Genomic DNA, 27,943 nt, shown 5'->3' on the forward strand with positions numbered 1-27,943 from the left:
CAAGTTTGATAGACAACTCAGCAGGAGATAGTTGGATGCTTTCAGGCGACCAACCCGGATAAGCAGTTATCCTGTCTATCAACAGCTTTATGCATCGTGTTTCCCGTCAATCTTATCTGTTACAGAATTGTATCGATGGCAATTCCCGATTATCTCGACGTCTGCATTTTTCTGGTACTAGTATATAAGCACGAACAGCATGATAACGTTCGTTCATCCTCCATAACTGATTAACTATAGTAGATTGACGAAGGGCTGGTTACCATGGCATGTATGGCTGAAAGCTGAAAGAGCCGAGAAGGACTCCCATGGCCGCAGATGGACCTCGGGAGGACGTAGGAGGTCTTTGTAAGTTTCTAGTTAGAAAGAGCAAGCCAGCCTGACTCCTCGCTGAAATGAATAAGCAAAGACAAAAGCCGAGAGCCATTATGATCAAACAAGCTTGGAAGCAGATGGCCGTCTCCTACCAGAAGTATTCCGAATGGCCGCCATAACCTAATATCTGATATGCTCCGAAGACAGTAAATAACGGTAATAAAAGATAAAAAAAAAAATCGAAAGATAACGTGATAATGAGGGAGACCGAATGCTATCCTGTCATTATCCTTCTCGTCCCGCCTATTTACTGCCGTTCGCGACGCTGGCTCGCAGCATGCAGTGTGGATAATTCATCTAAATGAAAGAAGAAAAGAAAGGAAACAATCTAGACGTACGGCTCGAGTTAGCTAGTCCGCTATACTTCGTTATTGAATGAGAACTGGTTAATGAAAGGTGAGAACCACCGTGGTTGTTGCTGGTTGGCAGTGGTATTGATGTTGTGGATGCAGATTGGTAGGTGGAGGGGGTAGAGAGACTGTAACTCGTCGGCGGGCAAGTGGTGTGCCTATATTACTGTAGATAGCCACGTTAGATATTCTCGAACAATGGTAGTAAGCTGACCTTCGAAGCAAGGTGGAAACGGGTTATTGTTTTGGCTTGTCACAAGACACACCCACCAGTGGAGCATCACGCCAGGAACCAGCTTCCCTTCTGTCTTGTCGTTTTCCTTTTGCGTTTTGTACCCTCTATTTTTGCTGATTGTGGTGTTGTATTATCGCTTCTGCGCTTGAAGTCAGGAGACAGAGCTCAAGCCGCCGTTGCTTTCAAGGCAGGCTGTCACCACATCGTGTTCCATTTAATTAACTGCAAGCAGAGGTTAGCATACTTTCTCCCACACATCCATGTCAGAGGCCGGCTGCGAGTTGTCTGTAGTTAGATATAGCTCGAGTCGCGGTTCGCCCTGAGTGCATGATGTGTGTGCGTGTGTGCGCGTGTCAGAATATTATGTGGTGTGTGTTGCTGTTGATTGATTTTTTGTTGATTTTTTGGTTGTTTTTGTGGAGAGAAGGGTGTGTTTGGGACTGAAAACTTGCGGATAGTTCGACTGGTCATGTCCAGTTCGTTCACCTCCTTTCTCCAACGCCGGCGCGCGCCGCCTGTGAGGATATGCCAAAATAAGGGACACTAGGCCCCTTGCTACATTTGAATACTCTCACGCGAAAGCGCGCGCGCGCGCGTAAAAAGTGTTGCGGGCAGGCAATTTATCATTTATACTGCTCGTACTGTACGTCCAACAGGGGACCGAGCATATCGAAAAAGTCCTGCCCACCGGACCAACCAAGTTGATTGGGGCCCAACCCGGCAAAGTTTATCAATGGATCGTTCTGGACTTGATCAATCAATCCCGATGCCGGGTTCATGGCGTAATAAGCAGGCGTGCCCGCTGCTGTAGCAGATGTAGAGCCAGCCTGGCAATTGTCATACTCTGGGTCAGCGATAGAGTGGTCCCCCAGTCCCATTCGACCCATGGACAATTCATGATAGGAGCCAGGGCCACACACCATCATCTGATTGTTTGTATCACCTTCAAAAGATTGAGCATATTGACGATGGGAAGCCAGAGTATTGGGAGTAATACTTCCGCTTGGTTGTTCACTTGCCGTCATTTGCACTACTCTGTTCCGCAAACTTGCGGCCAGAGCATGCAGCAACTCTCCAAATCGGTTGCTTAAGTGAACATCATCCACCACACATGTGCATAGCGCATCCGCTGTGCGTTCAACGAGGCTTAATGACCCTGACGTCTCAAAGTCTTTGGCGCCAAGAGACGTGGCCTAACGATGACATAACGGTTTAGAGAGCGGTATACAGAAATACTACACACGGAGCCAACCAACCTTTAAACAAAACATAGCACCGGCAAGAATCCTTGAGTAAGTTCGAATTGGAACATGCTTCAGATGATTATCTGGAAGCAGATCCTCGACAACCGTCTGGAGTATCGATTTTGCTGATGCGATTACTTCCATGAAGTATTCCCTGTTGCCCTCAAAGGGTTCGAGCAAGCTGGCTTCCGGCATAGTGCCGCCTTCATGCATGACGTGATAGTAATTTTCGATGACAGCCTGCAGGGCGACGCTATGAATATATACCCGTACGTATCCGAATTCAATTGTCAAGATGGATCTCATTTGCCTTGACACTGCGTCGAGGGGATAACGAGGGCCCCATTAGCTCTGTATTTCAGTTAGACACCCAAATAGTGAGACGGAAGACTTACACTTGGCACGATCAAACTCTTTCTGCCATTCGCGGAGGAGTGGGTTAAGGACACGAAGGACAGCTAGATATTCGCCAGTCTTGACGATCTCCCGAGTCCGCTCGCGGGATGGAAACAACAGCTCATTGCCCCTTTTCATTAATGAAGCGACGCCCACCCAACAGCGAATTGTGTCACCATGCTTTATACTGGTATCGTGATGTGACACTGAGACAGACGTCAAATTTTTCCATCCTATAGAATATATCAGTCACTTTGTTTCCGGATGGGGTCAAAAGAATTAAGAAAAAAAAAAGGATCCTACCAAGGCGGCCTGAAGTCTGTGTAAGATAGACCCAGAGTAGATGTTGGACAAGGTATGCTCGCTGGCTGGATGAAGGGTTACTCCAGATGTCTCTTCGGGACTCGCGAGCTCCTATAGTGGTGTTGTCGTATTCGTCAAATATACCGAGCTCAACAGCCAAAGCGAGAGCATTCCCGAGCATGGACCAACACATCCGATCGGATCTCCAGACGGGTTCGAGCCAGTCGATACGTATTCTGCCGCCTATACCGGCTGTGCTTGCAATTGTTCTTCGACATCATCTTTCACGACGATGCTGTCCCCATCATCTCAGCGGTACATGTAGGGACCGTGGATGCACTCGACAATAAAGGAGGCTCACAGCTGCAAGTGTCCTGAGGCTACCAAGTTTGAGCAGCTAGGGGATATCGTGCGTAGAAAGGTTTGAAGCCTCCGGAGGGGCATCGTGATGTGCGTGCCACCAGTGAACTGCTCCTGGCCGAAGATCATGCGGGAGATCATCCCTTGGAGATGCTGCCAGAGTCGCTCATGAACCATGTAAGATCTAGATATTGACCCGGGTCCTGATAATTTCATGTATCGCGAGGCCAGCATGAGGATTGTCATGGCGAGGATGGGCTCCTCTTCGAGCAGTTCAGCATGCATGGAGGGATCCTGGAAGGAGGAGGAAGCGATTGGAGTAAATGGAGCAAGGTATGTATGAAAGTAATTTACGAGATCAAAGGCTTCTTCGGCAGTGATCAGGCCGGTGCGGACGAAACGCAGGTTTGACCAAGGGTGGAAGTCCGGAGTGTTATCATGAAGGCTCGGGGCGGCAGATGGTCTGAGCTCGCGGATGGGTGTCGGACCCAGCCTTTGGGAGGCGCTTCCAGCGGTATGATTGTTGTGGTGGCGATGGTCCGGCCTGGAGACCCGCTCACTATGTCTACCGGCTTCGAAGAGTAAGTTCAATGCATCGTGAGAAGTGTAGGCGGCGTCTCTAAGCAGCTTTTCGGCCGTTTTATCGCCGCGGGTGGAGGGACGCGGGGTATCGTGTGCAAGGACATGTTGGAGGGAGTGTTCGCGTTTGATGGCTGGAGGGACAGCAATGGGGCTGACCGAGCTTTCACCAGCCTGCGTAACGAGCCCTGGGAGCGACGCTGGGGTGCCTGCAATGGCTATTGCCGACTCCTCCCATGGCCGGGTAGGGGTGATGCCTGCGGTAGTAGGAGTGGCAGTGATGCCGGGGGCGGCGGGCACCGAGGTGCCGGCAATGGAATCACCGGGGCCAGAGGGCGCAGGAGTGGGAGTGGGTGCAGTCTTCTTGCGCCCTCGCGTAGCAGAGAAGTGACATATCTTGCGTTCCCGCCGACACCTACCGCAGGGCCCTTGGTGCGGTTGATCGACGGAACCTAGGTCGCAACGCACCCTCCGCTCTCGACACGGAATACAGGCCTGGTCAAGAGTCAATTTCTGTTCGGCGATGAATGCAGGCAGAGGGTATGTATCAATCACGGGGGTGTACCTGGTATGCTCGCTTATGGACTTTTCCGGTGGGAGCAGCGGTGGACATTGCAGAACTCCCGCCCACAGTATCATGGGCGGGCTTTTGTGGAGGGCCGTACGGTTAAGGGAGGGCTGTCCCAAGCAACAGGCAGAGCGTATCCCGGCGCTGGCGAAGGCTAAGAGAGATAAGCCACGAAGCGAGGCAGATGGAAGAATGCAGAAGAGCGAAGAATGAAGCCGTTGAGGTGAGAAAGACGTTGTCGTTTGTCGTTGTTGCTTCCGCTTTCTCGCTCTTTTGGGCGGAAAAGCGCGCCAAGGCCGACGTTCCGGCGAAGGTCAGGTGATGCGTATTAAGCACTGTTCTTACATAAGCTGGCTTTTGACGAACCTCTGGAGCCCCCGGATGGAGCAGAAGAAAAGAAAAGGGGGAGGACGGCGCTGGGGCAGGTGAAGGTAGCGGATACAAGGCTTTGTGAGGGTGACGAAGGGGCAGGCGAGGTAGCGAGGACACCGGTAGTCCATTGCGAACCCAGCAAGTCGCAGATATAAGCATGGGATGCAGGGAGAGAGAGGGGGGGGCCCTTTTTTCCCTTTTGATCTCTCAAACCCGAGAAGCAAACAAGCGAACTAAACAGACTAAAAAAAAGAAGATGAAGGTCGGCTGATGCTTGTTAGGCCAGCGGATGCTGACTGGCTGCTGCGATGGGGAACTTCGGAGCTTACAGAGAACGGAGAATACGGGAAGAATATGGAGACGGTTGCATATACGAGATTCTAGGTCAGATACACGCAACTCTATATAAACAGGAATGAAAACAGGGCACAGGGCCGCATATGGGGATCATGATAGGTGTCGAATTTTGCATGCATGGGTGCATAAATTAGAAGCCTTGGATGGAGACACCAACTCCCCTCTCACTGGCGAGGCAGAGAAGCTCCCTCCCAACCGCGAGATCCATGATCCCCATGCCAACACACTTGAAAACAATGTTCGAGGAGGATGAAGAAGCAAAGAGGGAGGAGGAGGAGGAGGAGGAGGAGGCAGGGAAGAGCTCGCCAATCTCGGTAAGCTGCTCAGGCCGCACCCCTGCAGTGATCAGTTCGCCCGCCTCAGCGAGACAGGCTTGCTTGGAGTCGACGAGGAGCGTCTGGCCCGAGAGCAACGTGTCCGTGTCAACTTCATGCATGTGCGGCCGGAACGAGCCTATCATGGAGACGAACCGTCTCTTCCTCTCCTGAGCGTCCTCTCCTTCGCCGCCGGCTTGCTGACGAAGGAGATAAGAGTAAGGGAAGAGCGGCTCGGTGGATGGAGTACAGCAGAAAATGACATCGGCTTCTGAGACGGCAGCACGTAGCCGGCCCTCGTACTTTGCTTCTTCTCCTTCTTTTTCTTCCTCCTCCCGGGAGATATAGACAAAAGAAACGCCTGGACGGGCGACAGCAACGTCTCCCAGGCTGGCCCGTAGCCTGTCGAGCCCCCCACGACCTCTGTTGACGACGGTGACGGAGGCAATGCTGGGAGCAAGCAGCAGTCCCAGACGGATATGCCACTCCGCCTGCTTGCCGGCGCCAAAAACGAGCATCCTATTTCCCCGCCCATCCTGACCTTGAGTCTGGGGCAGCTGGAAAAGATGAAACGGGATCATGGAAGCGAGTGCAGTGCGAAACGCGGTGATCATCTCGGCGTTGAGAATGCCCTCCAGCTGCCCGCTCTTGGGGGAGAAGAGGGCGATGGCTCCTGCGGGGGGTCCTCCAGCGCCAGGCAGAGTGACCACTTTGATGCCCGTCGTCGTTGTCGTGTCAGACGCTGGCATGAACAGCGTCGTGCTGCCGTCTGCCGTCCGTATCGACTCCCGCATTGGCTGGTGGACGCTTCCGGCCTCGCTGCCACCATTGGCCGAGTATGCTGCCAGACTGCGCCAGAGTGCCTGCAGCAGACGGTGACACTCCTCCAGCGTCAGCTGCTGCAGCATCGGCGCCACGTCTGACTCTCGTAGAACCAGCATCTTCCTTGGCTCGTCACTTTGTATCCTCTCTTTTCCGCTCCAAGACTTATGTTAACTACCGTAAAAACGGCTTCGTGTACAGACACTTCCGTAATTAATAATAATAAGAACGATATTGTCAATCTCTATATATCGAGTATTCTTCTGGTGTTGCTAAAACTTCCTCGGAGCTCTGCTGAGTCAGCTTCACAGCTTCCAAGTCTTTTTCCGACTTTTCCTCCCAGTCCCGCGGCCTTCCGACGTTAGCAGCGACTTTCCTGCCGGCACCCAAGAAAACGAACCTGAAAAGAAGCAAGAAGGAAGGTTCTTGGCGTCGCCGCCTCGTTCGCAGGCCAGATTGGAAGCAAAAGGCAGAGCTTTTCTCTTGTCATCATCGTCCATCCCATCTCTCTCTCACAGCTTCCTGTTACCTCGTCTCTCTCTGTGCCTTAAACAACCTCGCATAGTCACAGGATACGTCAAACGAGGAATAAAGAGCTAAGCTGCCTTCTGACCATGTCTTCATCGCTGCTCTCCCGCTCCGCTCGTCTGGGCCTGGCCCGTCAGCCGTTGGCCGGCAACGCCATCCGATACAGAGCTCTGTCCAGCTTCAGAGCACCCACCATCGCCAACGAACCCAATGTAAGAACCCAATTGATCTGGGGGATATGAGCTTGTTTCTGTGAGCTGGTGAAAGCTGACTGGTGCACGCTGGTAATTAGCATCATTACGCCCGAGGTTCGGAGCAGAGACGGGGGCTGCAGGCAGCCCTGGAGTCGCTCAGGGCCTCTCTCCCCGTCCAGGTTCCCTACCACTTCAAAGATGTAAGTTAAACGCTCTTCAACGCCGGAAACGGTCACCTGGGCTAACAACCGGATGGTCAGTCTTCTTCTGCCACCGCCGATGTCCAGCGCAACCCCTCTGCCCACGCTGAAACTGTCGCCAAATACTTCAATGCCACTGAGGCGGACGTCTCGCGCATGATCGAGGATGCACTCAAGGCCAAACCAGCCTGGGAGAGTCTCCCCTTCGCTGACCGAGCTTCCGTCTTCCTGAAGGCCGCTGACCTGGTGGCGGGGAAATACCGCTACGAGATCATGGCAGCCACCATGTTGGGCCAGGGCAAGAATGCATGGCAGGCCGAGATCGACGCCGCTGCAGAGTTGGCTGACTTCCTCCGCTTCAACGTCCAGTACGCCGAGGAGCTATATGCTCAGCAGCCAGAGCACCATGCACCAGGCGTGTGGAACCGAAGCGAGTACCGCCCCCTCGAAGGGTTTGTCTATGCCATTTCGCCCTTCAACTTCACGGCCATCGGAGGTAACTTGGCTGGAGCACCTGCACTGATGGGCAACGTTGTCCTATGGAAGCCCAGCCCACATGCCGTCTACGCCAATTATCTGACGCATAAGATCCTGCTCGAGGCCGGTCTGCCCAAGGATGTGATCCAGTTTGTGCCCGGAGATGCCCAGATGGTAACCAAGGTCGCTCTTGCGCACCGCGACTTTGCCGGCCTGCACTACACTGGCAGCACTGCTGTCTTCCGCGAGCTATATGGTAAGATTGGCCAGGGAATCGCTGCAGGCACCTACCGCAGCTACCCTCGCGTCGTGGGTGAGACTGGCGGCAAGAACTTCCACCTTATCCATAGCTCTGCCGATATCCATAACGCTGCTATTAACACCGTCCGGGGTGCGTTTGAGTTCCAGGGACAAAAGTGTAGTGCTACCTCTCGCGTGTATGTGCCGCAGAGCCGCTGGACTGAATTCCGGGACATCCTAGTCCGCGAGACTGAGAAGCTGAAGATGGGCCCACCAGAGGAGTTTGCTAACTTCATTGGCCCCGTTATCCACGAGGCTTCCTTTGACAAGCTGGCCGGCGTCATCGATGCGGCTAAACAGGACTCCAGCGTTAAGCTGCTGGCCGGCGGCCACCACGACAAGAAGCAGGGATACTATGTGCAGCCAACCGTGCTGCAGGTCAGCGATGCCGAGCACGAGCTGATGAAGAAAGAGTTCTTTGGCCCCGTGCTGGCCGTGTACGTCTACGATGACGCTGCTGGCGAGAGCGCGTTTAGAGAGATGTGCAGCCTGATCGACCGAACGACGGATTACGGACTGACAGGCGCGGTGTTTGCGCAGGACCGCAACGTGCTCCGATTGGCTGAAGACGCGCTGCGCCACTCGGCCGGTAACTTCTATCTCAACGTCAAGAGCACCGGCGCCGTGGTCGGCCAACAGGCCTTTGGCGGCGCCCGGGCGAGCGGCACCAACGACAAGGCCGGCAGCGCCAACCTGCTCACCCGCTTCGTCAACATCCGCTCCATCAAGGAGGACTTCCTCGGCTGTTCAGAGGTCGAGTATCCCAGCAACAAATAAGTAGACCTCGTCGCTCTCGTCGCTCACGATGCTATCCTTTCTATCATGCTGCTTGCCCGACATCGGCCGGCCCTGCCAAGGCGGTCCAGGCCTTAATAAAATACCCTAAAATAAACAGAAACGAAGAAAACTCTGCCCTACCCCGTGACCTGTCCCGTGACCCCTGCCGAGGATCCGCTTTCGGGCAGTTAGGGCTTGAACCCTGGCCCCCTTTTTTTCTCTCCTTGTTGTTGGCTCTCCAGGCGTTTTTTTTTTTTTTCTTTTTGCACTTTAATTTTATTCCCCCATTGGCTGGATCAGTCAGCTTCACTGCGCCCCAAGCTCCTTGTCTAACCATGTATGTACTAGTACGAGCCGATTAAAGCTAGATCAAAAGGTTAAAAGCTTACTGGAACTTTCTTATCTCGATTAAACTACGAAAGTTACGCGCAGCCGAACAACTTTGATAGTGCCTGGTATATTATTAATAACAGAGATAAGACGTGGGAGCAGATCTTGCATGCCGAGATCCGTGCGACGCTTATTTCCATCTGTCGCCCTATCGGCCGTCTGCCACGCACACAAGGGAGAGCTGCATCAGCAAACAAAAAAGTAAAAAAAAAAAAAAAAAAAAAGCAAGAAAGAAAGAAAACAAAAGCAAGGAAGGGAGGGCGAAAAATAAATATACTTATAATAAAAAATAAAAAGAATAATAGTCCAGGCCTTGCGCAGGGCCAAGCGTAGGCTAGAGGGCTTGGTTGTGCCTTTTTGTGAATTGCTTTCTCCCCCCCGCGAATCTGCCTAGTTCCTTCCAGGAGCCAACGTGGCCGTCTCTCGGTGTTATCTCGCCCTGGACTAGGAGGGCCCAGCCAGCCACTCTTGGATAGTCCACCCGCATTATTCTTCATTATTCATGCTTAGACACGCTTCTCCTAGCTAGTTAGCTCCTACTAAGCTACGGAGTATATGCACGGAGTTCCGGAGAAGCCTTGCTTGCTTACTACGACTGTTTTTTATCCACCAGCACTTGTCACCTGGATAGCTCAACTTTTTCCTCCTCGCTTTCCCGCTCCTTCGCTAACGTTTTCCTACCCTCGGCAGTGCCGGAGTAGCAAACGCTCTCCGGGTGACCTCACGGAGAAGACACAAGAGAGTGCGGAGTACAGAGTAGTGACTAAAGGTTGAATGACCATCGAGCCGGTCGGTCCTTGGCTGTGTGATGCTCCCGTCACATCATTGACTGGCCGCATTATTGAGGTGTCCCCTTTGAAGATTCTTACTCCCTCTTCCCCCCCGTACTCCGTCCATTCAGGAGTCATCGTGCAGAAGACCTGGCGTTCCGGCCAAGAGATAAGCTTGAACAGCAGCAGCGGGCCCTACAGGTAACAGTACTCCACAATTGTTGCAAGAAACTCGCAGAAGCAACTCCAGAAAAACGCAATTGATTTTTAAGTAATCAAGGAAAAACAAAAAAAGAGTAAAGTTGGCGCCAAAAGGGGGAAAGATGGAGAAGAAAAAACAAAAAGCTAAGAGGAAGGAGGCGAAGTTGGGTCATGTGAGGGCGGAAGTGCCAGGAAAGGCCCGGAAACGGTCGCTTACGGACTCTCGGAAGACGACATTCTTCTCTCTCGTTCCGCCGATAGCAGCAGCTTCGCCCTTTCGCCCTTTTTTCTTCGCTTCCTCCGTCTCGCCGTCACACTCTACCTCCTCCGTCCCGCCTGGACAGGCACACCGTCAAGTCACACTTATATATTTCCTCCCTCCCTCCCCTTCCTCACTGTTGACTCCCTCTCCTCCTCCTCCTCCTCCTTCTCTCTTCCTTTCCTCAGACCAAACCAGATCATTATCAGAAGAGACAGCACACTGCAGATAAACCTCCACATAGTGAAATGGCCTCTCGTGTACCATCCTACATTCGTACCACCGCCAAAGCAGCGTCTGCCATCAGACGTGTTCCCATCACCAACACCGTTCAGAATGCTTCGTCTTTGAAGCTCCGCCCCATTCACATCCCCACGGACAATCAGGGATCCCTGGGACCTCGACCAGCATGGGGTGCCGGCGCGGAGGTACCTCAGACTGTCGTTCCAGTAGTTGGCGGCGGTGGTAGTGCTGCTGAGGATGTCGCTGGGCATCAGATACCACAGCAGCAGCCACAAAGAGCCCTCGATAGACTGCCAAACAGGGATCTTCTCCGCAGCATTGCTATTCAGACTGCCATGTCCCGCCCCTTTCTCATGGATATTGCCTCTAGTCTGCTCAAATCGAACCTCAAGGTCATCACGGGCAATCCGGTCCTGAACTACCTTCTCGACAACATCTTCTATGCCCAGTTCTGCGCCGGCCGTAACGAGGCTGAGGTCAGACAGACCGTCTCAGGGCTCAAGGCCATGGGATACCGCGGTGCCATTCTCTCCTACGCCAAGGAGGTCGACACACACCACAATATCGACCAGACAGGCACTCCAGCCGAGATGGAGACCCTGCACCGCAAGCAGGTCGCCCAGTGGCTCGATGGCACTCTCAAAACCATTCAGTACTCCAGCTCTGGTGATCTCATTGCTATCAAGTACTCTGGTGCCGGGCAGGGGGCTGTCCAGCTGCTCGAGAAGGGTGCAGTTATCGACCCTGTCCTTGCCGATGCTCTTGAGCAAATTTGTGTCCAAGCAAAGCAGAACAACGTCAGGGTTTGCGTTGATGCCGAGCACTACTCCCAGAAGAAGAGCATCGATGCCTGGACCATGGACCTCATGCAGAGATACAACACGGATGGTGAGACCGTCATCTACAACACATATCAGATGTGAGTTTCTTACCTGTCTCTTAACATTCATCGAACCAGGGCTAACCCATGTTATAGGTACCTCAAGGATTCTCCAGCTACCCTGGCCATGCACCTGCAGCGAGCCAAGCAAGAAGGATTCACCCTCGGTGTCAAGCTCGTGCGAGGTGCTTACATCAACTCTGACCCTCGCCATGTCATCTTCGATACCAAGGAGCAGACTGATAATGCCTTTGACGAAGCAGCTCATATGCTGGCCACCCAGCACATCGAAGACCACTCCGCTCCCAAGATAAGCCTGGTGCTCGCCAGTCACAACAAGGAGAGCACTAACAAGATCCGTGCCCTACGCCAGGACCAGATCCGCCACGGCCTTCCCCTTGCTGACGTCGTCTACTCCCAGCTTATGGGAATGGCCGATGAGCTCTCCATGAGCATCACCCAGTCCACCAGCGAGGTTGATGAGGACGCCCAGGTGTACAAGTACGTCGTCTGGGGCTCCACCGAGGAGTGTGTCATGTACCTCCTTCGTCGCGCAGAAGAGAACCGAGATGCCATCGAACGCTCAACTGCCAGCCAGACTGCCCTCTGGAAGGAACTCCGAAGCCGAATTGCCTTCTAATTCTCTCGACAATACTATCGTCGCTTTTATCATGTCTCTCCCTTGTTCTTTTGATTTCATTTGATGATACACTCAGCGCCATTCGGCCAGTGTAGGACGCGGAAGGCGATCCAGGGAACCATCCGGGCCCCTTTACCTTTTCCCTTTCATTTGTATATCTCGACTTTTTTTTGGTCTTCGCTTGTCTTTTATCTTTCAGCGTTCCGTATGGCGTTCTGGGTCATTTCTATGGGGATATATCCTTGTTGCTTTTGGGAGCATGCGAGCATCTGGCTTTTCACAACGGCAAAAAAACATGGGAATTGTTTTCATAGTTTATCACCTTCTGCAGCACGATAGACTGAAGGGTTCGCATGTTGTAATAGACGTTTAAGTCTTAGATTAATCAGAATCATTTCCAAGCTTAACCACTTCTCTTTCAATTGAGCGTTGATTCATATTCAGAATGGATGTTCGATGTTTGACGTTGACCTTTTCGGGCGTTGCGAATCTCTGGCCCCTCAGTCTTGGCATAGAAAATAGTTAATCCGGACGTAAACAGTGCAAACATGACGTAAGCATCCGCCCAGCAGGATTACCTAAGGAAAAAAAGAGAATATTAAAGGTAAAAGATTGTATCCTGATAGATATTCCATCCATTGCTACTCCGCACAAGACGACGTATCTCGTTGAAAAAGAGGTCAAGATCTACCAAGCGGTGCTTCCTGCCCGCACTGTGTCTGGCAAAATAAAACCTGGTACTAGCAAACCATGGCTGCCATACCCCTTCAAAGTGAGAGATAACTAATGGATAAGCACGCGATTGTTCCCCTTCCCCGCTAGTCACCGATAACTAACCGCTGGGATTCTAGTCGCTTTATCACTATGGCATGCTTATCGGGCATATATATTGGTTATTATAGTTGTCACATTTCTCGCAGTAACCAAATTCTCGAGCCAGCGCAAGCAGGTGGAAAGCCAACCGAGAGGAGTGGAGCAAGTTACTCAAAAGACAACTATTAGTGATAAACCAGCACAGCCAGGAAATACAACGCTAGCAAAGTCTACACCTTTGAAAAGTGAACCTAAGCCTGGGCCAAAGAGACTCCGTGGTTTGAGGCCGTTGAAGGGGGTTGCCAATGTCACAGCTCAAGCTGTCTCTGCCATTCGACCCATCTTCTTCTTTACTTCTTTGACGGGCACCACAGAGAAAAGTGCTCGAGCTGCATTCGAGAGTGTGAGATCCAAGTTACAAGCAGCACCGCAGAATGCCCAATGCAAGGTTCTCGACCCTGAATTACATGATTTATCCTACATTGATTTCGACGACTACTTTGTGACTGCACCAAAGCCACCGACATCAGAGCCCGGATTGTCGTACCTGTATTGCATAATACTACCAAGCTATGACATTGACAGCATCATCAATAATTTCCTCAACCACCTAGACGAAACTCACAATGACTTCCGCATTGATACTTCGCCATTGTCCGGTCTGACCGGGTACTCTGTTTTCGGTTTTGGCGATAAAGAAGGATGGCCAACTGTGGAAGAAGGCTTTTGTTCCCAGGCGGTAGCTGTTGATAAGTGGTTGGCCAAGCTGACTGGCAAACGGCGCGCCTACCCTCTCGGGTTTGGGGACGCGAAGACTGACGGAGACCACTCTTTGCAAGAGTGGTGTGACGGGATCGTTTCGGTGCTCCATGATATATCTGAGAATGGTGGTGGCCTGGGTGAAGGTGTTCCGGGTAGCGGTGACCCTATAGAAAGTGACGAGGAAGATGCAGAGGAAGACAGTCAGCAGCCCCAAAACCTCAACCGCCCACGACGAACGAAAACCAGAAATTCCCAAGTTGCCGACCTTGAAGATATCAAATTCAATCCAGAAGTCCTTCTTGATGATGAACCTATTGACTTCACCACTTATGCTTCTACCAAAATATCATCGCTTTCCAGCAAGGAAATGGTACCGTCAACTTCTCCAACGTATACTGCATTGACAAAACAGGGATACACCATTGTTGGATCTCACTCTGGTGTCAAAATCTGCAGGTGGACAAAATCAGCCCTACGTGGGCGTGGTTCATGCTACAAAAACTCTTTCTATGGAATCAAATCGCACCTTTGTATGGAATCGACACCTTCCCTCTCATGCAGTAACAAATGCATTTTCTGTTGGCGACATGGAACGAATCCGGTTGGAACCACATGGCGCTGGAAAGTCGATCCTCCAGAGCTAATTTTCAATGGCGTCAAGGAGGGTCATTACAAGAAAATCAAGATGTTGCGCGGTGTTCCCGGAGTTAGGGCCGAGCGTTTCGCAGAAGCCATGAGGATCAGGCATTGCGCCCTGAGCTTGGTCGGCGAGCCGATTTTCTATCCTCACATCAACGAGTTGCTCTCTCTTCTCCATGGTGAGCATATTTCCAGCTTCTTGGTCTGCAATGCGCAGCATCCTGATGAATTGGCTGCCCTTCAAAGAGTGACACAGTTATATGTGTCCATTGACGCTAGTAATCGCGAAAGCCTCCGCAAAATTGACCGACCTTTGCATCGAGACTTCTGGGAACGCCTCCAGCGTTGTCTGGATATACTTCGAGAAAAGAGAAATGTGCACAGGACTGTGTATCGACTTACTCTCGTCAAAGGATTCAACATCGATGATGAGGTCGAGGGCTACGCTGACCTCGTCGAGAAAGGTCTTCCTTGTTTTATCGAAATAAAAGGTGTGACTTACTGTGGAACAAGTTCCAGTTCAAATGCGGGCTTAACAATGCAGAATGTTCCTTTTTATCACGAAATTGTTGCGTTTGTGGTTGCACTGAATGAGGAATTAGAACGGCGTGGCCTTTCATATGGATTATCCGCCGAGCATGCTCATAGCTGTTGTGTCCTGCTTGCATCCAAGCGTTTCCTGATAAACGGCAAATGGCATACAAGGATCAATTATGAGCGCTTCTTTGAACTCCTGGAACGTGAAAAGCAAACTGGTGAATCCTTTACTCCTGAAGACTATATGCGCGAGACCGAGGAATGGGCATTGTGGGGGAATGGTGGCTTCGACCCGAATGATCAAAGGGTGCACACCAAGGGGAAGAATAAAGGGAAGATAGGCGTGCCGCCGCCATCAGGCAAAGTGATACTGGCTGGCACAGCTTGAATTTTGGAGGCCACAAGTTAACAAAATTAGACGGGGTCTTTTTATAGCCCGGGAAAGCTAACTAGTCATAGCAAAGGAGGCCACAGCATCGTACGATTCTAGTTTTAGGCTGCTCCCGTCCGCCAAAATAAAAAGTCTATCTCACTTTAGGACTGTCAGAAGCTCTACGGAGTATAGAGCCTTGATCTGTTGTGCTGAGCTACCGCCCGCCAGAGCAAAACAAGCCCAACAAGCATTTAGACAATGAACATATCCGTTTCAAGGCTTGTCCTCCAATATTAACCCACACAGGCACGGGATCATTGTTAGCCGCTGGACGGGTTTTCCAGGGGCTCGCGGAGTGGATTGCAGCATCCTCAATTACTTTACACCTTAGACTAAAACGCGGAATTCTCTTCGTTGCTTCGCTAGAGAAACAGCCGAGGCACTGGAAGTGAGACCGAATAAACGTTAAAAGAAAATTTCATATCCAGTTACTCGGACCAAAGGTCGTCCGTCAGGAAACGAGCGAACCAGGATACTTAGAATACGAACTCGTATTCGGGTCACGGCACTTTTCTTTGACTCAGCCGAGGTCTAGGGCCTCTTGTTAACGTCATATCTTCGACTTGCCGCGCCTTGGATTGCCAAAGGAGGTGATAAGAAACTTCACCAGCGCGAAGGAGCTTGTTATGTATCCACTTATGCAGTTGTATCAGCTTGCACTATCAGACTTTTTTTTTTAGTCCAACCCGGCTCACCCGATGACGAGGATCGATTGCGTGCGCATCGCTTTAAAAAGCACCTGCTTTCCCCCTTAGTTAGATGGCGGCATCATTTGTATCCCTAAAATCACACTAAGCAGCAACCCCGTTCTACCCTAACGCTTATCGAACAGTAGCCCCTTTACCTTGCTGGCTCTCCTTTATATCGCTACTGCTTGGAGGGCGGCTCTGCACTTGAACAACAATAAGAAGGTATGGCTGATGCCAATGCCATGGAGGGAGAGAAGTCGATACCGACCAAGATTCCTCACTGGAGACAAGTAACTGATCCAGGCGCCGTCACACCAGAGATAATTAATTATCCCTACCCAGGCTCCGGAACGGAAGCAGACCCTTATCTTGTACAATGGATTCCAAGCGATCCTCGAAACCCGATGAACTACTCTGCCGTGAAAAAATGGTCGATCACCTTCGTTGTTGCCATAGCTACGCTTGCCGTCGCCTTGATATCGTCTGCATATACCGGAGGAGCAATCGAAATTGCTCAAGAATTTCATGCTGACGCGGAAGTTATTACACTGGGTGTCTCCTTGTTCGTCCTTGGTTTTGCAATCGGCCCACTGATATGGGCTCCTATGAGCGAATTATTTGGCCGCCAACTGCTATTCTTCGGCACCTACCTTGCTTTGACAGCCTTTAATGCTGGGGCAGCTGGTAGCCCTAATATGGCAACGTTGCTTGTTCTCCGATTCTTTGCTGGTTCTTTTGGCTCATCCCCTTTGACTAATGCCGGGGGTGTAATTGCAGATATGTTTCCGGCTTCACATCGTGGATTGGCCATGGGCATATTCGCCATAGCCCCTTTTTTGGGCCCAGTACTGGGTCCAGTTATTGGAGGATTTCTTGGAGAGTCAGCAGGTTGGAGATGGGTCGAAGGATTCCTGGCCATATTCTCTGGAGTTGTCTGGATTATTGGTTCTATTTTCCTTCCGGAAACATATCCCCCTGTGCTCCTTCGCAAGAGGGCTCAGCGACTGTCTAAACTTACTGGAAAGGTATACGCGAGCAGAATGGATATTGAACAAGGGAAATTATCCATTGGACAAGCTTTCAAGACTGCACTCATGCGACCCTGGATTCTCTTATTCCGCGAACCCATCGTTTTGTTGCTGTCAACATATATGGCAATTGTCTATGGAACACTTTACATGCTCTTTTCAGCATTTCCGGTCGTTTATCAGCAACATAGGGGTTGGAGCCCCGGAATCGGAGGGCTTGCATTCTTGGGAGTCCTTGGCGGAATTCTCGCCGCTATGGTTATCAACCTTCTAGATAACAAAAGATATGCAAAAGTTTCGAAGGAATACAATGGCTTCGCACCTCCTGAAGAACGGCTGCCAGTTGCGATTATTGGGGGAATTGCTATTCCGATCGGGCTCTTCTGGTTTGCTTGGACTAATGGACCTCAGATACATTGGATTGTATCAATCATAGCATCGGCTCCGTTTGGCTTCGGCATGGTCCTTGTTTTCTTGAGTCTAATGAATTATCTCATTGATGCATATACTATATATGCTGCCTCGGTCCTTGCCGCGAATTCTGTGCTTCGATCTCTGTTTGGCGCAGCGTTCCCATTATTTACCCGATATATGTACCAGAACCTTGGAATCCACTGGGCCTCAACTATTCCCGCCTTCCTGGCACTGGCGTGTGTTCCCTTTCCTTTCTTGTTCTACATATACGGCGCAAACATTCGAAAACGCTGCAAATTTGCTGGGGAGGCGGATGCATTTATGCAAAAACTTATGCAGGCAAACTCAGCGCACCTTGAGAGTGATTTAGAGGTATCAGAGGCCGGCCCTATACCGAGAAGAAACAGCCTAGAAGCACGAGAGGTGCTGGACAGAATACAATCTGCTCGATCTGGTCTCACGCGTACTCGTACAGCAGCAACCGTCGAGTATGAAGGGAACCCCTACGATATTGATCGTGTAAATACCGGTCTTTCCCGCGTTAGCACTACAAATTCCCAGACGCGTTAAGTTGTCTTTCATTAGTTATTACATTTAAATAAGCTCATAGACTAATTTCTTCTTAATTATACCCCATAAATATATTGAATAGCGAAATATACACACATTGATAGTATAAAAATTTTGTTCTGTAGTCAGAAAATATGCGTAACCATTTGTATACCAAGTATGTGGTATGGAATTGATAGCATTAAGCAGATACTGTATCGAAAACCTCAGGGGCAAAATTCACAAGTATTAGTACAGAAGACGGTATTCTTCCCATCAAGTTATTTAGACTGCAGGAAGAGGGCCTGTTACACCGGTTTTTTTATCTGAAACATAAAGCATTCCTCGCCCATCCGGGCAGGTGGCGGTAAAAAATAAGGAGCGGAGAAACATCCCAGAGCAGTGACTGGAGCCTGCCGGGCTTCTTGGAGTAAGAAAGCTGGTAGTTTGTACAAACTGCCCGAAAGGGACCCCATCTATTAGAAGTTGCACTTCTACATTCAGTATTCTCCGCTCTACTCTACCATTGGCAATATCCATTATGGCAGTACCTAACAAGTTTGGATAATCTGGAGGTAGTTGGAGACAAGTGAGATCTCTACCAAATAGCTCAAAGTAAGATGAGCCTGTATCGTCAAGAACATTGTCAACTGTAATTTCATGGGCGAGTCCAATCCCCCTAACTTTGACACTGAAATAATAGCAGCTATTGGATAAGAATACAAGCCAAGCCAGAAAGTGATGTAGTGATGCTTAACAAACCATGTGGTGATGAAACTCGTTTTGAGGAGTAAGTCTTGCACGTATCATTTTTGGGTAACCGGTATGTTCTAAAGGCTCATATCTCAGCAAGTTGATAATTTATCAATAAAATATCAAAATAGAAATTCAAGGGTTCGGATAGCTACCGGTTCAGCCCATAGGGTGCCTGGGCCATACTTCTCATAAAAGCCGCGCCCCTTTTCCATTACCATTGCCCCGAGGTTAAAATTTTTCCGTGGAACAGGCCCATAAACAAGCCTACCTGCAAACCATACAGTGACTTGATCAAAGTCTAATTTCAGCTCTCCCCGACGATACGCGTTCAGAATAGCATTTATATTCTCACGTAGGAAGTCACTGGAGTCGGGATAAATTTGGTACTTTAGGACGCGGATTCTCCAAAGTACATCCGCGTCCAGGTCTCCCCGTTCAGTAGGGTCAATACTACTCCCTCGTTAGATCAAACTAAAAACCACCTATAACTAGTTATTGTGGTAGTGGCTGGATTGTCAGTGTCGATCAGCTATACTTACGGAGGTAAAGATGGCGTTTCCGCCTTGTAGTCCCGCAAGCATTTCTCAAGGTGTTCCACGCCAGCGACGTCGTTCGACGACTTTGCTGTCTCGATGTCGTCTTGTAACTTCTTTATTTCTTTATTCCGGTACCTGGATATGGTTGGTGATCTTGTTAGTGGGTATTGCGGAGAATAGGAGTAATGGAGGTTAATACTCAACATAATTGCGGGTAAACATAGCATCTTCGACGTCAGCTTGAGAATAACATGCTTTCATGTCATCTATCGTCATAGGATTGTTTTCCTCACCACCATTGGTGGTGTCGCTATTCTGCATCGATGACATAGCTACTACTCGCTAGTTAAATAGAGATGGAGGAGGAATTAAAATGAAATCCAAGCCAACGAGCACTATAGCTAGTTATTGTGTTAAGTTGATGGATGTGGCGAGTCTTTAGTTAACCATATAGGTAGAGAAAAGGTAACTAATTGTGGAAGTGGCCGTAGATGAGGTCATAGCCTTTCCCGAGAACGAACTAACTAGGGACATATAAGAACCCTTGATCTGACCGCGCTGTGCAACGTATATTTTCTTCTATCTTTGTTTTTTATTTCCTCATCACCTTTGCTTGCTGAACTAAGATCACATTTATCGGCATGGCGTTCTATCAAAGAGCTTCTCCAGTCAATTCTCTTCGATATACAACTCCTTACATCGCCTTTCCATCGCGCGGTGAGCCGTGGGAGAGCTTTTGTTCAGGGCCCACACACGCCCATCCGGACAACAGCGATGTTAAAGTGCAGGAGCAAAAGCAAGCTACCCGTCGTCCAGAGCAATCTTGGGCCACGACAGATGATGGCAGCTGGTCAAGACACATTACAGACAAGGCGCCATTCACGCTCTGGGATAGCTCACAACAAGATTTTCGCTACCCTACAAGTTCCGAGAAACAATGGATACTAAACACATTCTCTGCAACTGGGCTAACTATCTCATGGCCAGAAATCTTTATCGAGACGCGTTCGCCCCCAGTTCCAGTGCCTTTAACGGTAGCTTGTGTCCCATGTCTTTTTGTCCCACCAGACCACCCAGTCAACCCGCTATCGGCAGATATCAGCTATTGCAACCCGAGACTACCTGATCCTATCCCTGTGATATTCCATTATAGTAAATGGGGCAAACCATCAAAAGAGGAGTACCAAGTGGTATTCCATAAGCTCAAGGATATGATGAATATTAGGTCAATCAGCTTTGTTCATTCTATAATTATAGTTGAACTTAGAGCTGATGATGGACGGGTGTACGAAAGGAGATCACTACCAGGGAGAGTCGCGAATCATCTCACATTATACCACCATAGCCAAACACCTTTCTGGGACCTTAAGGTCCAAGGGCGAGAGCGCGTGATTAAACCAACCGCCAGTCTCCATGATATGACAAATTATCTTTCAACAGAACTACACAGCTTATGTCCTGGCGTTAGAGTAGAAAGTGGTACAACCTCTATAGACGGAGGTTACCTTGATACAACAATAGCCACAACAGCAGGTGTATTACTTAGATCCTCTGAAGGCTCCAGATTAACAGTATCAAATCATAGTTTCCCGTACTCCGATGACGTGTACCATCCTTCATTATTCCCCGATGGACTCTGTATAGGACAAATAAGTGAACGTTTCACAGCTCTCGATGTCGCCTTAGTCAAACTTCATCCGTCGACATCATTTACAAATAACAAATACTTTGAGTCTCAACAACCTAAGAGACTTCTTCGCTCCAGTGAGGTACCAATCAATACCTGGTGTACACTTGATGGAATGGCAAGTGGTTTAGTATTTTTGAGAGTCGCTGGGATTCAACTTTTCGCTCCTCCCCAGGTTCCGGGCATTGAAGTTGAGTTTACCCGCTTCCAAACAGAAAATATATACCGGTATATTGGTCCTGCTGGAGCGGAGGTTTGTGCCGGAATATGTGGTTCGCCTATAGTGATTGACGAAGATGAAAGCGGAGGGGTGGTGGGATTTTTTGAATTAGGGAGCCGAGGTTCAGACTGGGCGTTAGCACCATATCTGGATGAGATAATAGATAGAGGATGGACAGTTGTGTAGTGGCTAGTTATTGAGCCGGTGTTTGACTTACGAGTCTGATTCTAACATACACACATCCTCTAACATACACACATCCAATATGTTAACAGCCAGACGCAGCTTATTCAACTAGCTAGCTAGAAGGTTTCGCTCGGCTCTTCTTTTTCTTATAGCTCAGCGGTCTTTTTACTGTTGGGTGCCTGCTAGCATTGCACATCACAAATATAGCATTACTTATATGTATATATATATTTCATAAACTAGGGAAGGTTTTTTTATCGTATGTCTAGATATCGAATCCCAGTTAGTAAATTGACAATTATTCATGAGCTCGCATATCCAATTCCCTGTGACACTTATTGTGCGGAAAATAACGTTGCATACCTGTGTCAACATTGTATACCGTTCAATGAGCTCGTCTTAGCTTCAGCTTAAGAGCACGAGGATGGTATTGCATAGAAGTGCAAGCTCGTCGCTGATGCCTCGCGATGTGCGGGGAACCTCACACACCGCGATGCCCCGAATGAAAACCTTTCATTCAAGGAGGGTCCTGTTGGGGTTTTACCCTAAGGGGGGCTTATGGGAGAAGCCCTCCTCTCCTGGGTGTCAACCCCTGAGCCTTTTCGCTGGCTCATCATCTGTGTTTGCTTGTCAACTCTTCCGGCAAGGTTGTCAATAGACTTTGCCAGTCCGCGCACGGATCCAGACAGAGAACTGTTTGGATCCGTCTGACGGTTGCTAAGAACCAATCCGTCTTCTTCAACAGTCAGGTGGTTCCCCCCGGTGCCGATTAGTTTTTTCGTGATTGCCTACTTATGTATGGCACGGCTACAACCAGGATCGGCCACAAGGCTTGTAGCTAGGCTGCCCCGTTTGTAGAATAGCCCAAATGGTCGGCTTTTCGCTAGCCATCATAACAATATATAATTGGAAAATATATATGTGATAATGTGGTGTGGCGTCACGGCGCGAGGAAGAGAAGGAAAAAAAGAGAAAGAAAAGGAGGAGGAGAAGAAGAAAAGGTTGTATATAGGACGCGCTCCGCGTCGCTATAGAAACCAGCCCCCTTCCGAGAACGGAAGGAGCTAGTCAGCAGAGGAAGAACGCGAGAAAGTCAACATTAATCGGAGGATGGAAAAAACAATAGAGGATAACAGAACAGAAAGAGCAAAGGGTCTTGTTGGTATATATATAAGTGTTATCAGCACCTTCTGCAACTGATAATAGGAAAGAATAGCCCATGAATCGATGTCTCCTTCCATATGATGGCATATAGTCATCAAGAGGTGGAAACATATCAATGCCTACATAATAGGCAGGAAGAGATATCCGTAAGAGGCAGTGCTGGGTGATTAGGTAGGAAGAGAGATAAATAAAACGGATCCGTATTAGAGATTGTCCTGATTTATAGTACGTTATACCAATAAGCAGAAAGGTAAAGCACAGCGGCACCAGTCCACCATGGCCAGAGAAGAAGAAATTGGACAAAAATTCCGGCCACTTTATAAGAGAAATGGAACCACCAGCCATGTTTTCCGCCTTGCATCATCCAGATTCTAAACTTCCAGTGGTCCAAGGAGTACATATAACTATCATATAATAAGTATGATTCGTTCTTCTGGGTTAGAGAATCCAGGGAGGGGCCTTCTGCACCCTCAAACAAAGATAGAGTCTCTCTAGACGATCTTATAGCATCCGAGTCGACAGAATACTGTATCTGGCTATTCTTCTTCCAACGGATATCATTAGGGTCAAGGCCGGCTCCAAGATTTATCCATTTAGTAGTTACTAGAGCCAGTCTGTTTCTGTCAAGAGCTCTTACCTCCACCTGATAGTCAGCACCACATGCTCGACAGTTGAAGACATCTGGTTCAAAGGGGAGTCCACGCTGTTTAGAGATTTTGGACTTGGTGAATGCCGACCTAACCAATGGAGGCATTATTGGGTTTTGGCCTCTTATTCCAACACGTCTCAGTCCAACATGGTCACAGAGAAATACAAAATTTATGTTGAGAATGAGCCTATCTATGCTTCGGGTCTCTACTGCGGCCCACGTTTGAATCCGCAGACATAGGCAAGGACCCGAGCAGACCCGGGCTTCAACGGATAACAAAGAGGTAGTAGAGGTTTCTTTTTGTCTATGAACTTCGGTAAAGAGTAGAGAATCCGTCGAGATACCGTGCTCCGGTCCACAATAGTGCCTCTTCATAGCGAGCTGCAAGTGGTAGTGGTAGAAGGAATAAAGAGAGTCCAGCTCTGGGTGCACAAGAAATGGACGGAGGGAGCTAACCCTACCCTCATGAAAATAAAGTGGAGGTTTAGGAAGGAGTGTTGGCCCAGGAAGATCGAGGCAGTCCCTAGGATGGAGAATAGAGCAAAAGTGGCAGAAGTAGAACGGTGGGAGGTCAGCCGCCAGTCGGTTTAAAAACACCTGCCGATCATTGGGAAACGCATCCAATATGTCCCACGCTCCAAGGATAGAAAGAGTTGCGTGGTTACATAGGGCAAGGCAGGCCACATCAACCGGTGGGAGATGGCTTGCTACCATGGACATAATCTCTGGTGGTAGGCTGGCTAAGGCCGGTGTCTGCTCCTGTTTTTCGGCTTCCATTGTGGGGTATACAGGACATCCGTCGCATGAGAATTAGGCCTGGTAGATGGTGATATATTACTATTAACCTGTATCAGAAGAAGATCCCAGATATCAATTGTTAATATCAGGTTGAATGTCGTTGCGAGCCTCCAAAAGAAAACCGACGTGATGTCTCTGTGATGATGTCATCACCTCGGGCCGGACTTATATCATCTACCTGTGCCACCGCCACCGCCATCTGTAAGATTTTTCTACGTATTATTGGTCAATATTGTTAACATGTCTTACTAATTAAATTTAAGGTAATATAATTGGCTGTACTATATTACAATGCTATTGGTCTGGTTGCCTTAGTAATCATCTCGGTAGCTGTCATTTTGCATCCTCTCCTTTGGCATCAACGTTCATCAATGTCATCAACGTGCCTTCCGCACGATATTAATGCTATTGTCCAATATCACCTCACCTCCTCTCCTCTTTCTTACATCGTCTCTGCCAGATTTCTCTCGTCTTTTCCACATCTCTCTGACTTCTTTTTTGTTGCTCTGTCCTCTTCAGCTTCCGCTGAATCGATACGGCTTTTCGCGTTTGTTTCATCAGATCATTCAATCCTTGCTGAACCCTTACCCGTCCCGCGCCTGCAATCATGCAGCACAAGGTTGACGAGGCCAAGATTGGGCCAGGAGCGGAACTCCGCGATCCTGTCCGCCTGGAGCTACTGAGAAGGCTGAAGGGGCTCCTGGAAGATCACAAAGTCGCTCGGGGTGCTCAGGCTTCTCTGATGTTATGTGATATCCAGTACCTAGAAGGGCTATGCCAGTCGTTCGAGAATGCAACTGAGGAGGGAAAAGCCACAATGCGGAAAGGACTCTCGAGCTCGATGGAGGAGGATGAAATCGTCGGAAAATGTGAGTTTGAGATGCCCCTCTTTCGAATTATTTCTGTGCCTAACATGTCAATTTCGCCACTGGCAGGGTGTCAGAAACCTCGTCCAAGCTCGACCGTCTCTTCTGCCCAAGCACGCTCGCCACAACCCAATTATTCTGAACCATCACCACGTCGACAAGCTATGTCGAGCACGGAACCCCGGGCTTCGGGAGAACAATGCCTCAAGAGAAAGCGTAGTACATCGCGGAATATATCTATTGATTCAAGCCCGTCTAGATCTCAACTGGTTAGCAGGATGGTGAGTCTGCATTTTTATTTTCTCACTTATCCCCGGAGTTATATTCCCTCCTAATAGCGGGCTATAGTGCAAGGAGCGAGATGATTTCAAGTGCATTGTTACTAAGAGCGCTGGACCTATCGATGCCGCTCATTTATTCCCTGTTTCTCTTAATAAAAGCGACGACCGAGCAAACTTCTTTAGCTTGCTTAAAAATTTGTGGGCCCAGCGTATCGGGAAATGGGAAGGTCGTTTCAAAAATGGTACCGAATTTGTTGAGAATGAGGTATCTTTTTCTCTTTCACTCCACAGATACCATGCGAAAGGTTTATTTGCGCTCCAGCCCATCGAAGCGACATCAGATGGAAGATCCTTAAAACTTGGCTTCTACTGGTTGAATAAGCGTCAGGTTGAAAGATCTAAGGAAATGGTTGACCTGATGGACATCCCAGCCCTCGCCCATGATTTCCGGCCGAAAGATATCGCGATCTGCAGCTCCCGAGATGAGCATATCATCAGGTCGGGTGAAGTTATAGAGCTGATAACGAAGGACCCTGAGAAGCTACCGTTGCCGGACTGGCATATACTAGAGATGCAATGGGTACTTCAACGTCTGGTGGCGCTGAAAGGGGCTGCAGACATTCCTGACGCGGTTCATGACGACAGTAACGATAGTGACTGGGAAGAGTCGACGTGCTATAGATATGATGAGATGGAGGAAGATAACGATTCCAGCGAAGAATACGATGAACATGAGGAGGGCTGGCGGCATGCGAGAATCGACGATTGGGTTGGCCAGATTCCTCGAGAGACTTGTGTTTAATATCAATTATTGTTCGTCATGTTTTTACTTCTATTAGTTATCAGATACTTACCTGTTGAAAGAGACTACGTCAGGTGACTATCACGTGGTCCACACCGGCTACTTCTGATATGGCTGCCCCAAACCCTTTTTATTGTCGGAGCGAAGCGAAGACTATTGTATTCTAAATAATAAATATCACTTTCCCCTAGGGACTGGGAAGGTTGCTGAAGCTCCATTCTCCGGTATTGCACATCTACAAGTGCTTCATTCTCCAATACAGTACTCGTACTTGGTGGTGCTGTCGATGTTAGAATTCATAAAACCATCTCAAGGTGGGCGTACATACCTTTCTTGAGACAGTCCTCCGTAAGGCGCTGCAAGACCGGGCCTGTTAATGTGTGTGCGTGGTCTTTTATTTCAGGCGGCAAACGGAGACGGATTCCTTCTTTCATCGATGCGATCACCGATTGACCAAGACCAACCACGCAAAGTACGACGAACTGCGGACCGCAATTATAATCGTTCAACTTGATCAAGAAATCCCGGAATGTATTCCGTCGCCCCTTCGTTTTCGCACTGGGTGCAGATGCAGGTTCTCTAGCAAGCAAGGCAAACGCCTCTTGTATGCGTTTTTCTTCGTGTGGTTTTATATTTCCCCGTAACCTTATTGTTTCTGCTGTTTTGGAGACCTTTGTCATCGCATCATCGAGTGACAGTATTGGAGGCATATTCCTTAACGTCGAGGCATTAGAGGGGAACGAGGAAATTCGTTAGAAAACCTATGTTCTTCCATCGGAAATCGCTCACTATGTATTGGAATCACGTGAAACTAGGCAACAGAATCCCCTTGTCAATGAATTATCCGCCCCCAATTTTCTATCCGTATACGGAAGCAATATCATTGGCTGCCCTCGCTATCTAGGTGTAATATTCTGTATGAAAAATTAAGGTATATAAGTCTGCAGCTAAATATGGATCTATTGACTGGTATTTACAAACAGGCCATATCTACATTCTCTGGCGCTTCTCCTTTACACTGTCCTGCCTGGTTCCTGCCCTTTTCCTTCCGTGTAGATTACCCCGCTTAGAAACATCTCCCAGAGCCGGATTACTCGATTCACTTAGCCTTAGCGCTATACCGGGGGGTGAGCGTTCCGTCCATGGTTGAACATTTTCTTTTCCACATCCCAAATCACACCCGCAATGGTTGCATGGTCTGCTAGCGTGTCTCACAACTGCTTGATTCTTAACCTGAGAGGTATATAGGTAAATTCCTTGCTTCTTAGGACGATATATTTCCTCATTGGATAGATATGCTGTCTTTTTGAATGAACCAACAACTCCAAAGACTGTAAAATCGAGCCTATATAACCCACCGGCTGGGGGAATATAGGCATGATCAAGCCGGCTCTTATAGAAGGTCCCGTGGTTGGTGAGCCTTTTTCTGCCGTCTAACTAGATCTTCCCGTTCTTTGTTAGGCTACCGGCGATAAGGGACTCGCCGTAGTGCCTCCGCCAATTTTTGTCTGATTTACAGTCTATATCGCCCATTATTATAACTCTGCGCAGGCTAAGCAGCTATAGTAGGATATAGGCACCCGGCTACTGTTCCCTATGCTTTTCTAAGACTATAGCTAGCTATAGAACGTTCATAGCCTATTGCCGGTGTTATTCTTCTTGCTCGAGAAATCTTCGAAATTGGGTAGATCGGACCAACACTATATCTTGGGTGTCTGAAGGATCATTATATAAGATAAATGGCTGATTCTTTAGAAGAATTTTAATAATCCTAGAATTTTCGACAAGCGTAGATTCATCGGATACCATGGAGAGTATATTATTAACGTCCGGTTCATGGCCATTAGAGATAAAAGGAACGTCGTCTGCTGGTTGAGGCTTCATTGTACATATGGTCTCGGTATCATCGACCAGCGTAGGCACCTCAGATGTGGTGGAGAGTGTACCCTCTTGGCAACACCTGCGCTCGCCAGAGGAGTGTTTTAGAGGCTGGGGCAGCA

The 27,943-nt window shown here is 49.1% G+C and overlaps 14 protein-coding genes across 16 annotated transcripts in view; 7 read left to right on the top strand and 7 right to left on the bottom strand.

The window, feature by feature from the left end:
• Positions 1 to 310, bottom strand: part of TERG_08329 (uncharacterized protein) — a gene marked incomplete at both ends in the record, with an annotated part of 2,660 nt that extends 2,350 nt beyond the window's left edge. The window contains one exon of the mRNA XM_047748927.1: positions 264 to 310. Coding sequence (XP_047604919.1) covers positions 264 to 310 — 47 coding nt within the window. The remainder of the gene's footprint in view (positions 1 to 263) is intronic.
• A 1,273-nt stretch (positions 311 to 1,583) lies between these two features.
• TERG_12674 (uncharacterized protein) lies at positions 1,584 to 3,096 on the bottom strand (the record flags this gene model as incomplete). Its single annotated transcript, XM_003231196.2, has 4 exons — positions 1,584 to 2,153; positions 2,217 to 2,521; positions 2,600 to 2,833; positions 2,904 to 3,096. 4 exons carry the CDS (start codon positions 3,094 to 3,096, stop codon positions 1,584 to 1,586), a joined length of 1,302 nt encoding a protein of 433 aa, XP_003231244.2.
• A 164-nt stretch (positions 3,097 to 3,260) lies between these two features.
• On the bottom strand, positions 3,261 to 4,455 carry TERG_12675 (uncharacterized protein; the record flags this gene model as incomplete). Its single annotated transcript, XM_047751603.1, has 2 exons — positions 3,261 to 4,337; positions 4,408 to 4,455. 2 exons carry the CDS (start codon positions 4,453 to 4,455, stop codon positions 3,261 to 3,263), a joined length of 1,125 nt encoding a protein of 374 aa, XP_047607514.1.
• A 579-nt stretch (positions 4,456 to 5,034) lies between these two features.
• On the top strand, positions 5,035 to 6,588 carry TERG_12676 (uncharacterized protein). The gene has a single exon (XM_047751604.1). The coding sequence runs from the start codon at positions 5,933 to 5,935 to the stop codon at positions 6,374 to 6,376; it is 444 nt and encodes a 147-aa protein (XP_047607515.1). The 5' UTR covers positions 5,035 to 5,932; the 3' UTR covers positions 6,377 to 6,588.
• A 55-nt stretch (positions 6,589 to 6,643) lies between these two features.
• Positions 6,644 to 8,952, top strand: TERG_08333 (1-pyrroline-5-carboxylate dehydrogenase). Of its 2 annotated transcripts, XM_003231198.2 has the most exons (3): positions 6,644 to 7,015; positions 7,096 to 7,197; positions 7,258 to 8,952. In XM_003231198.2, the coding sequence occupies exons 1-3, from the start codon at positions 6,890 to 6,892 to the stop codon at positions 8,749 to 8,751; spliced, it is 1,722 nt and encodes a 573-aa protein (XP_003231246.1). In that variant the 5' UTR covers positions 6,644 to 6,889; the 3' UTR covers positions 8,752 to 8,952. The 2 variants fall into 2 exon arrangements, with proteins under 2 accessions (XP_003231246.1, XP_047607516.1); XM_047750555.1 differs by having other exon boundaries at positions 6,644 to 7,197.
• Positions 8,953 to 10,488: 1,536 nt separating this feature from the next.
• On the top strand, positions 10,489 to 12,763 carry TERG_08334 (uncharacterized protein). Its single transcript, XM_003231199.2, has 2 exons — positions 10,489 to 11,533; positions 11,591 to 12,763. The coding sequence occupies exons 1-2, from the start codon at positions 10,620 to 10,622 to the stop codon at positions 12,132 to 12,134; spliced, it is 1,458 nt and encodes a 485-aa protein (XP_003231247.1). The 5' UTR covers positions 10,489 to 10,619; the 3' UTR covers positions 12,135 to 12,763.
• A 119-nt stretch (positions 12,764 to 12,882) lies between these two features.
• TERG_08335 (uncharacterized protein) lies at positions 12,883 to 15,828 on the top strand. The gene has a single exon (XM_047748928.1). The coding sequence runs from the start codon at positions 14,077 to 14,079 to the stop codon at positions 15,271 to 15,273; it is 1,197 nt and encodes a 398-aa protein (XP_047604920.1). The 5' UTR covers positions 12,883 to 14,076; the 3' UTR covers positions 15,274 to 15,828.
• Positions 15,829 to 16,231: 403 nt separating this feature from the next.
• TERG_08336 (uncharacterized protein) lies at positions 16,232 to 18,019 on the top strand (the record flags this gene model as incomplete). The annotated part of the gene is made up of 1 exon (XM_003231201.1): positions 16,232 to 18,019. The coding sequence occupies one exon, from the start codon at positions 16,232 to 16,234 to the stop codon at positions 18,017 to 18,019; it is 1,788 nt and encodes a 595-aa protein (XP_003231249.1).
• An 854-nt stretch (positions 18,020 to 18,873) lies between these two features.
• Positions 18,874 to 19,620, bottom strand: TERG_08337 (uncharacterized protein; the record flags this gene model as incomplete). The annotated part of the gene is made up of 3 exons (XM_003231202.1): positions 18,874 to 19,204; positions 19,294 to 19,425; positions 19,490 to 19,620. 3 exons carry the CDS (start codon positions 19,618 to 19,620, stop codon positions 18,874 to 18,876), a joined length of 594 nt encoding a protein of 197 aa, XP_003231250.1.
• Positions 19,621 to 19,931: 311 nt separating this feature from the next.
• TERG_08338 (uncharacterized protein) lies at positions 19,932 to 21,611 on the top strand (the record flags this gene model as incomplete). The annotated part of the gene is made up of 1 exon (XM_003231203.2): positions 19,932 to 21,611. One exon carries the CDS (start codon positions 19,932 to 19,934, stop codon positions 21,381 to 21,383), a length of 1,452 nt encoding a protein of 483 aa, XP_003231251.1. The 3' UTR covers positions 21,384 to 21,611.
• A 357-nt stretch (positions 21,612 to 21,968) lies between these two features.
• Positions 21,969 to 23,441, bottom strand: TERG_08339 (uncharacterized protein). The gene has a single exon (XM_047748929.1). It carries the CDS (start codon positions 23,299 to 23,301, stop codon positions 22,768 to 22,770), a length of 534 nt encoding a protein of 177 aa, XP_047604921.1. The 5' UTR covers positions 23,302 to 23,441; the 3' UTR covers positions 21,969 to 22,767.
• A 340-nt stretch (positions 23,442 to 23,781) lies between these two features.
• TERG_08340 (uncharacterized protein) lies at positions 23,782 to 26,072 on the top strand. Of its 2 annotated transcripts, XM_003231205.2 has the most exons (3): positions 23,782 to 24,863; positions 24,930 to 25,141; positions 25,209 to 26,072. In XM_003231205.2, the coding sequence occupies exons 1-3, from the start codon at positions 24,602 to 24,604 to the stop codon at positions 25,941 to 25,943; spliced, it is 1,209 nt and encodes a 402-aa protein (XP_003231253.1). In that variant the 5' UTR covers positions 23,782 to 24,601; the 3' UTR covers positions 25,944 to 26,072. The 2 variants fall into 2 exon arrangements, with proteins under 2 accessions (XP_003231253.1, XP_047604922.1); XM_047748930.1 differs by having other exon boundaries at positions 23,782 to 25,141.
• Position 26,073: 1 nt separating this feature from the next.
• TERG_08341 (uncharacterized protein) lies at positions 26,074 to 26,653 on the bottom strand (the record flags this gene model as incomplete). The annotated part of the gene is made up of 2 exons (XM_003231206.2): positions 26,074 to 26,096; positions 26,272 to 26,653. 2 exons carry the CDS (start codon positions 26,651 to 26,653, stop codon positions 26,074 to 26,076), a joined length of 405 nt encoding a protein of 134 aa, XP_003231254.2.
• Positions 26,654 to 26,933: 280 nt separating this feature from the next.
• TERG_12677 (uncharacterized protein) lies at positions 26,934 to 27,272 on the bottom strand (the record flags this gene model as incomplete). The annotated part of the gene is made up of 1 exon (XM_047751605.1): positions 26,934 to 27,272. A coding segment is annotated over one exon (339 nt), but the record flags the coding sequence as incomplete, so codon positions are not given.
• Between the last annotated feature and the right edge of the window lie 671 nt (positions 27,273 to 27,943).

This window comes from Trichophyton rubrum (genome assembly GCF_000151425.1).
Source record: "Trichophyton rubrum CBS 118892 genomic scaffold supercont2.13, whole genome shotgun sequence".
NCBI classification, from domain to species: Eukaryota; Fungi; Ascomycota; class Eurotiomycetes; order Onygenales; family Arthrodermataceae; genus Trichophyton; species Trichophyton rubrum.